The 16849-nt window shown below is 41.2% G+C and overlaps 1 protein-coding gene across 1 annotated transcript; it reads right to left on the bottom strand.

Moving 5' to 3' along the window:
• Positions 1-912: 912 nt before the first annotated feature.
• On the bottom strand, positions 913-3654 carry LOC109760435 (uncharacterized). Its single transcript, XM_020319259.4, has 4 exons — positions 2700-3654; positions 2407-2611; positions 2060-2339; positions 913-1397 (listed from the first exon to the last, which is right to left on the bottom strand). Exons 1-2 carry the CDS (start codon positions 3594-3596, stop codon positions 2429-2431), a joined length of 1080 nt encoding a protein of 359 aa, XP_020174848.1. The 5' UTR covers positions 3597-3654; the 3' UTR covers positions 913-1397; positions 2060-2339; positions 2407-2428.
• Between the last annotated feature and the right edge of the window lie 13195 nt (positions 3655-16849).

Genomic DNA, 16849 nt, shown 5'->3' with positions numbered 1-16849 from the left:
AGGAATATATGTGTAGTGTGGGCTGTGGCCCAAGAAATTTTCACCTTCCATCCCTTGCTTTTTTGCCCCTAAAACTTGAATTGGAGATGGGAGGTATCGATCCCCCTGCCTCTTATTAGCATATATAAGCGCTCTACCATTTGAGCTACATCCCCATTCACATTTTCTAAACTAATACAGGTTATTTACATATGAATTAACTGGTATTGAGGATTAATAGTTCATTCCATTCAATCGTGCAAGTGCAAATTTTGCTTCACGCGTCTTTTTTTTTTCCCTCTCTGGCTACCTTGATCTTGTACGTGCAAGCGTGTATGCAATCATGCCCAGTCTGATGAACTATAGAAGTTACGAATTCTACTTAGTTGTTCAGAGAGCGTATGACTTGTGCTGTTTCAAGTTTTCAGACAAGGACTGATTGCTTAAAGCCTAAAGGATTTTCAGTTTTACTAATGCGTTCTAGTAAGGCGTTGGCTATATTCGATCTAACTGACAGGTTCAGGCTTACAAAAACGTTCTATATTGTGGGACGAATAGAGTACAATGGAAGACGGCCGTAGCAGCTCCTGTTTGCTCAACGACAGTTGAGAAGCAGGCCTACCGCCTGTATAAATTCAGTCGCAATAATCTGCCTAGTGCCCATATATATACAGTTCAAAAATGGCCCTGCAAGATCTGCCATCTTCGGTGCTGGACTTGTCCTAGAAATTCAGGGCGATACGGGAGAGATGATATTCATCCCTGGCTCAAAATATACACGCCGAAATGTTGATATTCCTCGATGTCTTGGTGCCAGAGACAATCAGTAAACCATTCCTCGTGTCTTGCTGTTACATGCACTGGTACAACAATCAACATGTTCGATTATGCATAAACACATAGCGACATCAAACAACAGCAACCACACATAGCGACATCAAACAACAGCAAACAACGAAGGTGAAGGATCCGACTTGTTCAATAGAGTACAGTCTGCGACTTTACTAATCGGAAGTTGCGAGTAAACTCTCACAAGTCAGCATCGACTTTACAAAGTGACCCAAGGAAGAGCTAGAATGAGTACATATGCAACTCTGTTCATCATATAGGGTGCGGTAGTTCAGAGAAGAGGGAGACATAACGCAATTGAAATTATAGGCCTAACAGAACCACTTGGAGATCAGGACTGACATGTATCGGTTGAGCACAATGACTTTGACAACTGAATATAACTAAGAGTGCAACATTCTGAGCCTATAGTAGCAGCGAACTGCCAAAACAACACCTCATTTTTTTTAGTTGAAGCAACCAAGCAGAATCCTGAAACCAGCTAACAGTCCGGCACGGGGAAGGATGATCTTGTCCATGTAAGGATGAGAATCAAGTCAGCCGGCAATTTTCGCTGTGATGCATTACCCCTACAGTGGAGGCAAATTGAAACCAGCTCCAGTTAGTATCATAACATGCAAACATAGCCATTTATTATATAATGGTTGTTGTTACTAGCAAATAAATCACAGTATATGCTCCCATGAGAGAACAATATAGAAAAGTACTTGCTCAACAGAATGTAGCTGTAACTGCATAATTTGGGGCGGCCAAACCTGAAGACCGATGAAATTTAGACATACAACTAACTTCAACTAGTTAAGAAACTTTCCTTTGGTTAGCGAATATGGATGCAAAGAAAAAAAGGGCAATAGCCAATATAGAAGATTGCTTGAGGCAAAATGGAAAGTAAGGTAAGGAAGCCCACATAACAAGTACAGTATCAAATACTTTCACCCACCTGCCATTCAACTTTAGTTTTACAAATACACGGGAATGCGCACACAACTTCAGCAGCAATATACCATATATTTTTCTCTAACACGCATTGAAAGCGTGCCATTGTGTATTAGTAATAACTAGTAGGAGCATATAAAGGTGATAATTGGATACCTTATAATTGGCATGTGAACGGCACATTGCAACAGCTATAGACATTTCGCACAACATGCATGAAAATTACTGACTACTTGACTTGTATTCTTGTTGCATCTAAGAGCATGCAAATAATGCACACATAACATATACTTACCAGAGATAATATAAACATTGCATTTCACAGAGGAATACCCCCTGAAGATGTCGTATATTTTTGTGCATCTATCATCAACTGACGAGACCTCGTCTGACAGCTTCACAACCATTGTTTTAAGCATTGGTGCACAACTAAATACCAGTTTCAAGAAATCAAGCTCATGATCCTCTCCTTCAAAGCCATCTATTTCTACTTCTTCAAGAGCAGTCAAGGCGATAATTTGGGTCCTCCAGTTCGTAGGCTGACAAGGACAAACTGCATGGCACACATCTATATCCTGAAACCAAATATGTAGATTAGTATGGGATGTATTACTGAGGTATATAAGCAGAGCGCAGAATTACCTGTGATGACTGTAGGACGACCTTAAGCCTCCTTATAAGTTATAACACTACAGATCCAATTTAACCCAAGAAGATGTGACACAAATGCTCCAAAAACATGGCCCGTTGTTGTCAGATGTAGCTCCAAAGCAGAGAAGTCAGCAACCAGGTGCTTCTCTATCTCCTCTGCAAAGTTGGCTTCTTCATTGGAAAAGTCAAACAAGCACTGAAAAAGCAATTTGGTAGATTGGTATCAGTCATATAGTTTAGTTTAGCCGGCTATTCCAGTAAATTGACCAGGAAAGGCCACATACACTGCAGGCATGAATGTGCAAAGAAGGGAGCTGTTCCTGAGCCTCTGCCGTCTGTAGGCTCAGCTTCTCGAGGCACCAAAGACCAAACCAAATAGTTCTATTCTGATAGAGGCATTGCCACGAGACCTTCTCCACCATTGGTGCCAAGATGGAGATGCTCGCCTGCTCGTAGGCGTGCAAGGACACCGTCAATTGCTTAAGCATGGGGGCAACGATGTCCACTCGGCGTGCCCACATTGCCTCCATGACAAGCTCCTGCAGCGACGTTGAGTGGACTGTCGTCCGGTCGTCGTCGCCGCCCAGCCAAATGAGCCTGAGCGCGCGCAGGTGTGGGCAGAGGGAGAGCAAGGCACCGAGGTCGTCAACTTCGCAGCCCCTGATGGACAGCGTCTGAAGGGCGGGGTACTCGCCCCCGGCGAGGACGAAGGGGATCCACTCCAGCACAATCGAGGTGGCGCGGTGGAAGCACGGCAGGTCGACGCCCGCGTAACTCAGATGTGAGTCCAACGGGAAAGTGAAGACGAGCTTCTCAGGCGCGAGCAGCGCGGCGGCGCGCAGCAGCGAGGTGACGGCGCCGGCGGCGGGCCCGTCCTCGGGCCAGTTCTGGCTGGGGACGTGGATCTCGAGGAGGGAGACCGCGGGAGGGGGGCGGGATACGCGGCCGAGCGCCGCCTGGAGCGACGGGAACGCGAGGCCCCGGAAGGAGAGGTCGCGGAGGCGGGCCCACAGGCCGCGCCATCGGCGGGAGAGGAGGCCCGTGCGCGCGGCGGCGGCGGCGCAGCCGAGGCGGGCGAGGACCAGGAGGAGGAGATCTTCGGGGAGGGCGCTGAGGTAGTCCGCTCCGCCGGCAGGGCCTGGCTCGGAGGAACGCCGGCGGCGCCTCGTACCCAACTGCATTGAAGCTTGCAAATCCCTGCCAACCACCGATGGCTCGTTGTTTGCAGTGTGGTGAGCCAAAAGTTATGTTTTGTGACACTCTGCCAAAAGAGTACGTTTATCTGTACCAAACAAATTTTGCTATAATTTCAGATTTAACATTTATAATTTCTTCCTTAGAGCAACTGGATTTTTTGCATTTCAGCCCATTCTTTAAATATGCTTGTACATATTTGAACTCGATATAAAAACCCAAATACTAGTATAAATTTGCATCACGGAGTAATTTTTTCCACTTCCTATTCTAAACTCTCCAAACAGCCAATTGCCCTATCCCCTCCTACCTATGGGTATCGGTGGGAGATAAATGTTTTTTAATGTAAGCCAGGCCATCCCTCTAAAATGACTTTATTTACCTACAGTAGAGTATGGCTGATGACTAGCAATTTTCGTGTGAAGTTCGTTCCTCCTCCATGACTACGGGCCACCGGTTATCCTCGCCTTCGACGCTTCTCTAGGGTTGGGACGCGGGAGGGGCCGCGGTTCCTCTGAACCTCCCGGGCACGCCTACCAATGTGCCCCAGGCTCTCTAGGCATTGGGACGCGAGTCGGCCCACCGTTTCATAGCAAGTCACCAGAATCCTAGATCGTCAAAGGAGGCACAACCGATGAGTCCGCATCTTTCTCTGCTCCGCATCCACCATTACCTCTTTGGGCGACGAGAAGTACGATTCGATCAGAAAGAAGACTTCCACATGGACTCTACCATGGAGCCTGGCACATCAACTTATCATGTGAGCAGGCTGACATGCTTACGTATGGCTAGCCATTTTTTGATTTTATGAGAAGGCGTGGCAGCGGAGGGCGACCAGAATCCTGGTGTTTGGACATCTTTGCCTCTTTATCAAGTTATAGGTCAACAACTTTGTTTGTTGATTATATAGTTTTGGTTTAGAGGCATGTTGATTACTTATCTCATAATGATTTTTATTGCTTCATCATGGTTCATCCATACAGCCTTACGTATTTACCGTTGTTTTTTTGTATGTGGTCTAAACCCGAGCTTGTGGAAGCGATGTATCAAACGTTAATATTTTTATGGTGTAGTGAAAATTTAGATTGGAAACATTCAGTGCAGAATAGCAATTTTTTTGATCACTTGTCAATTAATCTTTCATAAACCCTTTTAGTTTGAAAAGATTCAAAATTGTAGCTTCCGTGGCTTTCCTTTCAATCATACTCTCCATCAATCTTCTCTTCCTCATTAACTCCAAGATAGCCATTACTAACAGATTTTAGCAAATTAGTTGTTATGTATAATTTTGAATGTTTTATTTATGGAGTGCTCAACGAACCAGTTGAATGTTTTTTTTGCCTATTCTGATACAAATTTATTCCAGTATATGCAATACTCATTATTTATCGCGTAAGTCATGCATTGTACATTGTGGCAAGCAAATTAAAAGTATTCTATAAGATTGTCTTTCATTACATCTCATCCATTTACCACACCACATGTTTATTAATTGTGTTATCATGGCATGATGTGTGTGTTCTTGGATACTTCAATCCTTTTCAGGCCTACTCGTATCCAATTTTTATATCAATTTCTCGAGAAAATTTACTCCTACAAGTTACCATGAATAATACGAGGGGTGTCATCTAGTTGTTTGTTTGTGTTAATTATGGAGTGGAGCCAGCGAGCCATTGCAATATGCCCATGCATGTCAACCTAACTGAAGCCTCCTTGTTTCCTATATATTCACATGAAATAGGCTCTCTTTGAAGTGCATTTGGTCCTTGATTGTGAGAGGTCAACCATTTTTGACCTTTCTATTGGCTTCATAGCTTCTTGTGGTCTCCTTTCCGAATGGAATGACGCCACCAATCGACCATTTATTGCACTTCGTTTTCTCAAGGCTTTATGTATGACCCCTGAAGTGTTATGGCCCAGAATGTCTCATCATGCCAAAAGCCGGCACAAGTAGGTTGTCCCATGGCCCCTAAGTCAGTTTACGCCCTGGGCCAATGTCCTGGCTATGGTCCCAATAGAGAGAAGGATCCTAAAGACTTGGAGTACATGACAAGGAGGACTCCTCCGCAGCCCTAACCTACTAGGATCTTGTAAACCCTATACCCCGACATCCCCATATAAGCGTGGGCTAACCTAGTCGATAGAGAGATAACCTAGATATTATTCTCAATCCCTAGATCACCATTTGTACACTGATTTCCTGCAAGTGCATATAGTTTAGTTGTAGATTATTTTGAAGTAAGAGTATCAGTCCCATAGGAACACATGAAGTGATCTTTATCTCTTGTATGGGTTTATTGCAATATGCATGCAAGTTAATTGAGGACCAAAGCAAAGAGAATACGGAGGTTGAAATATTGCGAGTGTTTGGCAACTGAAATTAAAAGTGCACAAGTAAAGTAAAAGAATAGGAGAGCAAATGAAAGCGATTGAAATCAACAATAAGGCTAGCTGCTCTCATGGAGTCTACATTCACCATTAGTGTATCTAACGTAATTACGCGAATGCTTAATTTTAGGTTCGGATCACTAAGCCACCTCATATCGTTTCTATAAGTGGGCAGAGTCAAGTACAAATACCGCATACATGCATCAACCACATATCACATACACTTCCACTGGTCCTCTCCAAATTCTGATTACCATAATGGTTATTAAGGTTCTCCTAGTGGACGTGGCTAAAGATGGTCTCTGGTAATCCTCTATAATAGGCCAACAAAGACGGGAGGTGCCTTCTATCACCGCGGCGCCTCCTTAACCCACCTTCATAGTGATAGTAACATCATCCACGTCCCTATATGCAAGTGTTGAGTGGCCGACTTCATCCAACATCGTGAAGATCATTAACAACACACATAATAAGATCTCGTATCCTATCAGTGTTCAACAGCTAAACATACTAGGGTTTCTCCATATCCGTGAGAACTAGGGGGTCTACTCAAACATAGAGAAAAGAAGCATCATCATAATAGTCGTGGCAATCATGTATGGAATAACGATGTAACACACCTATGAATCCACCGAGGGTTTTGGTATTACAAAGAGATTAATAGGTGGGTGATGGCCATGATGATTGTTGATGCCAGAGTCTTCCTGATTGGGTTGATAGCATGGTACGCCCTTTGTCGAATTTTGGTCCCTTCTAGAGGCTAGGGTTCTTGGTTCTAGTGTGGGTTTTATTCTCTATGTGTCTCCTCTACATGACCCGAACGAATGGGGGTGAAGTAGTTGATTCATGGGAGGAGGCGTCGCTTGGTACAAGTGCTTGCACTCGTACTAGGCGTTGTCTGCTCTCTCAGAGGCACTTGAGCGCTTGCTCTTTCTCCCAGCTAACCTTTGCTTTGTTTAACATGTTATTATCAAGCCAATTAGCGCGATTTTCACCCTTGTATCTTTTTTCTCCTTTAAAGCCTTGATTCTTTCCCCCGCAAAGATCGTAGGTGAATCAAACAAAAAGAAGGTGCGTGAATGCAATAAAATTCAAAAATTGTATGATTATTATACAAAATAATAAATAAAATATGGTGCAGATTTGGACTCGTCAACTTTTCCACACTTAAAGTTTTGCTCTTACCTGAGAAAAATACCACGACTTGCAGGGACAAGGTTATCTGGTTCATGAAGCACATATAAGTAAAAATGAGTGAGTGTATTTCATCGAGTCGAGAACTATAACATATACAGAGTCATGGTGAACACTCACACACTTTCATCGGTAAGATGATCATAGAGGCTTCCACACCTTTAGTGATCCATTCTTTAGCGAAGGAAAAAGTAACTTTATGGTAAACCATTCATGCTTCAATTGAGCAAGTCACGAGGGGCTCTCATTGAAATCTTGAATATTGCACATTTAAACCATTTCAATGCTTAGATCCTCCTCTTTTGTTTCCTCTCTAATTGTGAATAGTCCTATTTGCCAATGTCACAATCTTTTATAGTTTTACTTGTGACATGAAGGCTAAGCATACTGGGTTGATTCAAGATAACTGATAATCCCCAAGTGCAGGGAATCATCGTAGCAATTCCCAATGGTGGAAGTGATAAGTATGGAGTGTCGAACCCACAAGGAGCTAAAGGTAAGATCAATATTCTCTCTAGCCCTATCTGCCACTGATACGACTCTACGTACACCGAACGTTTGCTTCCAACTAGAAACGAGAAATAAAACTACGTTGTGGGTATCACTAGTAGAAAACGGAGCTTTATCACCGGTTCGTAAGGGCCTTTAGTGCCGGTTCTGCAACCGGCACTAAAGTGTGGAGACTAAAGCCCCCCCTTTAGTACCGGTTCGGCACGAACCGCCACTAATGGCCCACCACGTGGCGTGAGCTCGCGCCGTGGTATGGGGGACCTTTAGTACCGGTTGGTATAAAAAAAATTGAATTTTTTTCGATTTTCAATTTTCTGAATTATTTGATGATTTAGTCTCTAATCACTCCTCTTAACTACTCAAGTGTGGATCACTCATTCCAAATCGTCTAACTTCCCGGCCGGTCACCCATCCTCTCACTCCCCCAGCCTGAGCACGCTTAACTTCGGAGTCTATTCCCTCTACTTTCCAAGTCTACACTTGTTGTTTTCCTAACAAATGTAAGCTGTCAATCCTATTAACTCTCAGCAGTTTAGCTTGAGCATTAGGTCACACGTTTCATCGTTTGAGTTTGAAACTATTATTCTAAAAAACAGTAATTATTTAGTAACACTAATATTTCTTAAATAAGTTTGACCACAGTTTGACCATAGTTTGACCACAATTTGACCATAGTTTCACCAGATTTGACCAAAATTCAAAAAATTGAAATAATTATTTAGTAACTCTAATATTCTTGAATAATTATGTAGTAACATTAATACTTCTTGAATAAGTAGTTTGACCATAGTTTGACCAGATTTAACCAAAAAACTGAAATTTGAGCATATCTTTTTTTCCTTTTGGAATTTGAGGATTCTAAAATATTGCAAACAGGCCGTAGGCGCTCAAAATCGGATGTGGATTTTCGTGCTGAATTTTTTAATATATTATACGTTTTTTCTGACATCGTATGCAAAAGTTATAGCCGTTTTACATTTTCCCTACACTTTTTGCAAAACATGTCCAAATTGAAGTTTTCAAATTTTCCTAACTAGTAGATGTAGTAATATAACTACCTCTCGAAGGATTTTATTTTTTGAAGTTTTTATCATTTTATTTTGATTTTTTCAAAACTGAAATGGCGATACACGGGGGGGGGGGGTAGAGTTTGGAAATTGCCCTATACTACCGGTTTGTGTGTCCAACCGGGACTATAGGTCAGACCCCTTTAGTCCCGGTTCATGGCACGAACCGGTACTAAAGGTTAGCCCTTTAGTACCGGTTTGTGCCACGAACTGGTACTAAAGGTGATCGTGGGGCCCCGGCCTGATGCCAGCCTGCCACCACCCCTTTAGTACCGGTTCGTGGCACAAACCGGTACTAAAGGTTCAACACGAACCGGCACTAATGGTACCATTAGTACCGGGCCAAAATCAAACCGGCACTAATGTGTCTCACATTAGGTCCTTTTTCTACTAGTGTATGAAGAGGATAGCTTTGCATGATATCGGAGAGCTAAAACATAAAAGTAGGTGCTGTTATCATAAAGTTAGAATATATTGCTAAATATTATAAATAGCGAGAGTGGAATAATGATGGGTCGGTGTGCGGAATTATCCTAGGCAATCGTTAACAAGACCGGTAGTCATCATTGCAATTTCATATGAGGGAGAGACATAAGCTAACATACTTTCTCTTCTTGGATCATATGCACTTATGATTGGAACTCTAGCAAGCATCCGCAACTACTAAAGATTATTAAGGTAAAACCCAACCATAACATTAAAGCATCAAGTCCCCTTTATCCCATACACAACAACCCCTTACTCAGGTTTATGCTTATGTCACTCAAGCAACCCACTATAAGCGAATCATGAACGTATTGCAACACCCTACAGTGGAAATCCCTCACGCTTGTGCGACACGGAGGGCACAATAGGACAGCGCCAAAAAAACATACAACTCGTACCAATCTAGATCATCAATCAACCCAAAGACAAAGGATATCTACTCAAAACATCATAGGATGGCAACACATCATTGGATCATAATATGTGGCATAAAGCACCATGTTCAAGTAGGGATTACAACGGGGTGCGGGAGAGTGGACCGCGTAAAAGAGATGAGGATGGTGATGTTGATGAAGACGATCACCGCGGCGATGATTCCCCTCCCGATGGCACTCCGGCCCTACCGAGAGAGAGAGGAGGAGAGGCTCCCCCCTTGTGCTTCCTCCTCCAAGGCCTCCCCCCTAGATGGGGAGAGGTTCTCCCTCTGGTCCTTGGCCTTCATGGCGAAGATGGCCCCTCCGGGATCCTCCTTCATGGCCTCCGGTGATGATGGCCCCCCTCCGGCAGGGTGCCAGAGAGGGCCTAGATTGATTTCTCGTGGGTACAGAGGCTTGCGGCGGCAGAACTTCCGATCTAGGTTATTTTCTAGGGGTTTATGTATTTATAGGAATTTTTGGCGTCGGTTTCACGTCAGGGGGGGTCTCCGAGTCGTCCACGAGATAGGGGCCCACGCCCAGGGGGGTGGGCGCGCCCCCACCCTCGTGGACAGCCCGGGACTCTTCTGGCCCAACTCTTTTACTCCGGGGGCTTCTTTTGGTTCATAAAAAATCATCAAAAATTGGCACGTCAATTGGACTCCGTTTGGTATTCCTTTTTTGCGATACTCAAAAACAAGGAAAAAATAGAAACTGGCACTGGGCTCTAGGTTAATAGGTTAGTCCCAAAAATCATCCTCCCTCCGTTCCTTGATATAAGGTGTATAGATTTTTGAGAAAAAATCCGAAATATAAGGTGTGTTGCGTTGCACCACTCGTTTGGATAACTTTTTTTTAGGGATTTGATTAAATTTCCTTATATCAGGCAAGTTCATCTATTTTCTCATGTCAATTAATCAGGTGTAATCTTGCCCCAAACTTGTGAAATTTTCCCTCCATTTGCGTTCTTTAATTTCCGTGGCAAAAACTATACACCCTATATTTAGGAACGGAGGGAGTATAAAATATCATATAAATACATATAAAACATCTAAGATGGATAATATAATAGCATGAATACTTCATAAATTATTGACACGTTGGAGACGTATCAGCATCCCCAAGCTTAATTCCTGCTCATCCTCGAGTAGGTAAATGATAAAAGAAATAATTTGTGAAGTTTGAATGCTACCAGGTGCACAATTTTGATCAATGATAATTTCAATCACCTTTTCTAGCATCATTATATGTCATAACAGTATCTCATCTCATAAAAAATTTCATGATCAAGTAACAAGCTATTCACATGTTAAAGTATAGATCATAAACTTTCTTGAAAACTAACAAACAGTGCTCTTAGTCATCAAACAATTGCAATTCATCTTATTTTCGGGAAGGGTGTATGTAAGATCTTTGATTCAGCAAACTCCACATACTCAACTATCATTTAATCTTTCACAGTTGCTAACACTCATGTGATATTTATGGGTTCAAAGTTTTAATTGGACACATAGAAAGAAAGGGGCTTATAGTTTCGCCTCCCAACCTTTTACCTCAAGGGTAATGTCAACAATAATAATTTATGAAAACCTACCCAAGTGGATATATATATCCGATCGCTCCAACACAAAGTGCTTGCCAAAGAAAAAAGTGTAAAAAGGAAAGGTGATGATCACCATGACTCTTGTATAAGGGTAGAAGATAAAAGTGAAAGATAGGCCCTTCGCAGAGGGAAGCGGAGGTTGTCATGCACTTTTATGGTTGGATGCACAAAATCTTAATGCAAAAGAATGAAACTTTATATTGCCACTTGTGATAAATACCTTTATTATGAAGTCCGTCGCTTTTATTTATTCCCTATCACAAGTTCGTATAAAGCTTATTTTCTTCGCACTAATAGATCTTACATATTTAGAGAGCAATTTTTATTGCATGCACCGATGACAACTTACTTGAAGGATCTTACTCAATCCTTAGGTAGGTATGGTGGACTCTCATGGCAAAACTGGTTTAAGGGATGTTTGGAAGCACAAGTAGTATTTCTACTTGGTTCAAAGAATTTGGCTAGCATGAGAGGGAAAGGCAAGCCCAACATGTTGGATGATCCAAGACAATATAACGTTTCGGATATAGGAAAACATAACCCATTAAGTTGTCTTCCTTGTCCAACATCAACCTTTTAGCATGTCATATTTTAATGAGTGCTCACAATTACAAAAGATGTCCAAGATAGTATATTTATATGTGAAATCTCTATTCCTTCAATATTCTTTAATGAATTGTTCAAGTGACCAATTCTGCGTTTGCTAACTTTCAATAAGTTTACTACCTATACTTATTCTGTGTGAAGTCATTACTCCCGATGGTATAAGCATATGAAACATATTTAAATTCAGATTTATGAAATTCAATTCATTCAACTGTTTACTCATAGGATATATGTGAAGCACGTGAGTAAATGACAAACTACTCCAAAAAGATATAAGTGAAGAACAGTGAGTAGTCAAATAATTAACTAGCCAAGGGAGGATTCTTTTTCATTCAAGATTTCAGATCCAATGATTTTATTCAAGCAGCAAGTAAAATTGAAAATACGCTCCAAGCAAAACACATATCATGTGACAAATAAAAATATAGCTCCGAGTAAGGTATACCGATAGTTTTGAAGATGAAAGAGGGGATGCCTTCCGGGGCATCCCCAAGCTTAGGAGCTTGAGTCTTCCTTGAATATTACCTTGGGGTGCCTTGGACAAGATTCATTTTGGTATGATAAAGACTAAAGAGTAAACCATTCATTTTGGTACTGTCAAAGACAAGATTCATAATTATTATCACACAATGCCTACTGTACCATATCATTTCTACAATTTATATTGAGAAATATAATCCATAAAAACTAGAAAACAAGCAAACTATGCAATGAAAACAGAATCTGTCATAAACAGAACAGTATGTAATGATCTGAACAGCAACCATACTTCTGCTATTCCAAAAATTATTAAATAAATTGATGGACGTGAGGAATTTGTCTATTAATCTTCTGCAAAAAGAATCAACTCAAAAGCACTCTTCTGTAAAAAATGGCAGCTAATCTCGTGAGCGCAAAGTTTCTGTTTTTTACAGCAAGATCACATTAACTTTCACCCAAGTCTTCCCAAAGGTCTTACTTGGCACTTTATTGAAACAAAAGCTATAAAACATGATTAATACAGTAGCTTAATCATGTAAACACATAAAAACTGTAAGGGTAAATATTGGGTTGTCTCCCAACAAGCGCTTTTCTTTAGTGCCTTTTAGCTAGGCATGATGATTTCAATGATGCTCACATAAAAGAAAAGAATTGAAACATAAAGAGAGCATCATGAAGAATATGACTAGCACATTTGAATCTAGCCCACTTCCTATGCCTAGGGATTCTGTGAACACATAATTTATAGGAACAAGAATGAACTAGCATAGGAAGGCAAAACAAGTATAACTTCAAAACTTTAAGCACATAGAGAGGAAACTTGACATTATTGCAACTCCTACAAGCATATATTCCTCCCTCATAATAACTTTCAGTAGCATAATGAATGAATTTGACAATATAACCATCACATAAAGCATTCTTTTCATGATCTACAAGCATAGAAATTTTTCTACTCTCCACATAAGCAAAATTCTTCTCATTCGGAATAGTGGGATCATTAATTCCTAAAGTTGACACTCTTCCAAACCCGCTTTAGATGATAGTATTATTCATACTCCAAAAGATATAAGTGAAGTTCATGGAGCATTCTACAATTAATGTAGACTAACCAATATCCAATCTCAAAATATATAAGTGAAGCACACGAAGCATTCTATAAAACCATACTCAAAAGATTTAAGTGAAGCACAAAGAGCATTGTATAAGGTCATACTCAAAAGATATAAGTGAATCACATGAATCATTCTATAAATTGATGAAGGGACATCTGATACTAGCATGGTTCTTGAAGAAAAGGGAAAACACAAAGGACACAAATCATGTGAACAAAACCGAGGTATACCGGTAATTGTTGAAGAAGAAAGATGGGATGCCAACCGGGGCATCCCCAAGCTTAGATGCTTGAGTATCCTTGGAATATTTACTTGGGGTGCCATGGGAATCCCCAAGCTTGAACTCTTGCCTCTCTTTATTCTTCTCACATTGGTAACTCCTCGTTCTTCGAACACTTCATCCACAAAAACTTAACAAAAACTTTGTGAGATCCGTTAGTATACTAAAGCAAATCACTACCTTTAGGTACTGTTGCAAACTCATTTCAATTTCATATTAACACTTTATCTACTGTATTCCAACTTCACCATGGTTCATACCCCCGATACTACCCATAGATTCATCAAAATAAGCGATCAACACACAGAAAACAGAATCTGTCAAAAACAGGACAGTCTGTAGTAATCTGGAAGTTTAGTAAACTTCTGTAACTACAAAAAATTCTAAACAAATATGAAAATTTAAATAATTTGTACAGAATTAATTTTCAAAAAGTTTCAGACCCATTTGACTTTCCAGTAAAAAATGTAAATTCACGCACTAGAGCCAAAGTTTCTGTTTTTGTACTGCACATAGTAAACAAGCAATCTAATCATCCTAAAACCAAAGCTTGGCACAATATTTTTATAATAAAATGGATATATACAAGGGGATAATTATTTTCAGAGAAGCTTCCATGAATTTTTTTACATTTTTTCCATGAGCATGAACACAAGTGTTCAAGGTCGACCCTCACTTCTCCAATGCATAATCTTCCAATCACTTCTCTTATTGGAAAACTTTTTAGGCATGAGAGGCAAGTAATTTTTTTTTTGTATTTTCATTATTTAAAAAAAAATGTATGTTTCACCCACAACTAAGCAAAACTAAAAAGGGAAAACAAGAACTACTTAGTGAAGAAAGAAAACAAGCATACACGAAAATACCAACCCCACGCTATCGCTCCCCGGCAACGGTGCCAGAAAAGAGCTTGATAATCCCCAAGTGCAGGGAATCATCGTAGAAATTCCCAATGGTGGAAGTGATAAGTATGGAGTGTCGAACCCACAAGGAGCTAAAGGTAAGATCAATATTCTCTCAAGCCCTATCTGCCACTGATACGACTCTACGTACACCGAACGTTTGCTTCCAACTAGAAACGAGAAATAAAACTACTTGTGAGTATGAAGAGGATACCTTTGCATGATATCGGAGAGCTAAAACATAAAAGTAGGTGCTGTTATCATAAAGTTAGAATATATTACTAAATATTATAAATAGCAAGTGTGGAATAATGATGGGTCGGTGTGCGGAATTATCCTAGGCAACCGTTAACAAGACCGGTAGTCGTCATTGCAATTTCATATGAGGGAGAGGCATAAGCTAAGACACTTTCTCTTATTGGATCATATGCACTTATGATTGGAACTCTAGCAAGCATCCGCAACTACTAAAGATCATTAAGGTAAAACCCAACCATAGCATTAAAGCATCAAGTCCCCTTTTATCCCATACGCAACAACCCCCTTACTCGGGTTTATGCTTCTGTCACTCAAGCAACCCACTATAAGCGAATCATGAACGTATTGCAACACCCTACAACGGGAATCCCTCACGCTTGCGCGACACGTAGGGCACAATAGGACAGCACCAAAATAAAACATACAACTCGTACCAATCTAGATCATCAATCAACCCAAAGACAAAGGATATCTACTCAAAACATCATAGGATGGCAACACATCATTGGATCATAATATGTGGCATAAAGCACCATGTTCAAGTAGGGATTACAGTGGGGTGCGGGAGAGTGGACCGCCTAAAAGAGATGAGGATGGTGATGATGATGGTGATGTTGATGAAGACGATCACCGCGGCGATGATTCCCCTCCCGATGGCACTCCGGCGCCACGGAGAGAGAGGAGGAGAGGTTCTCCCCCTTGTGCTTCCTCCTCCAAGGCCTCCCCCTAGATGGGGAGAGGTTCTCCTTCTTGTCCTTGGCCTTCATGGCGATGATGGCCCCTCCGGGATCCTCCTCCATGGCCTCCGGAGATGATGGCCCCCTCCGGCAGGGTGCCAGAGAGGGCCTAGATTGATTTCTCATGGCTACAGAGGCTTGCAGCGGCGGAACTTCCGATCTAGGTTATTTTCTGGGGGTTTATGTATTTATAGGAATTTTTGGCGTCGGTTTCACGTCAGGGGGGTCTCCGAGTCGTCCACGAGATAGGGGGGCACACCCAAGGGGGTGGGCGCGCCCCCCACCCTCGTGGACAACCCGGGACTCTTCTAGCCCAACTCTTTTACTCCGGGGGCTTCTTTTGGTCCATAAAAAATCATCAAAAATTGGCACGTCAATTGGACTCCGTTTGGTATTCCTTTTCTGCGATACTCAAAAACAAGGAAAAAGCAGAAACTGGCACTGGGCTCTAGGTTAATAGGTTGGTCCCAAAAATCATATAAAATATCATATAAATGCATATAAAACATCTAGGATGGATAATATAATAGCATGAATAGTTCATAAATTACAGATACATTGGAGACGTATCAATAACCAAAGCCGACAAATTACCTCCAAACCAGAGTTGGTTATAGCCGTATTTTACTATTTTATCCATCGTTTTGAGAGTTTCTCATTTATTGCTTCTTGATCATACAACAATTTTGCTGTAACCTTTGTCCATGAGTCATTGAATTTTCTACAACATTTTTCTAAGCCAACTAAACCAAAAATAACCTATCACATGTACTTGATCTCTTTCGTTTATCAATTGACACTTATGGTGTGGAAGAAAGAAGACTCATAATCATCGAAGGGGTAAAATGTAGTAGCATTCCTTTTAGATCATACATCTAACACAATTATCTCAAGATGCAATAGAACTTCTCATTATAAATATCCACTAATCATTGGAATAGAGACTCTTTCACTAGTGTAGAAAAGCCTAGCTATGGCGTGGCGAAAACGGCCTTGCTGGCATGGACGACCGATGCTATCAATATGGCTCCATTGCTAAAAAGTAGTGGTGGCGTTGGAGCCCATGCCAGTAGTAGTCTACGTGCTGTTGGCGTGCCACGTGGTAAACGCCGTAGTAAGTTCATCTTAACACTGTTGTTCCTTGTTGGCCAATGCCAACAAATTGATTTTTTGGTGATAAAAAATATTTTACTTCACAAAC

This window comes from Aegilops tauschii, chromosome 7, assembly GCF_002575655.3.
Source record: "Aegilops tauschii subsp. strangulata cultivar AL8/78 chromosome 7, Aet v6.0, whole genome shotgun sequence".
Lineage (NCBI taxonomy): Eukaryota > Viridiplantae > Streptophyta > Magnoliopsida > Poales > Poaceae > Aegilops > Aegilops tauschii.
This window is presented reverse-complemented; position numbering and strand designations above follow the sequence as displayed.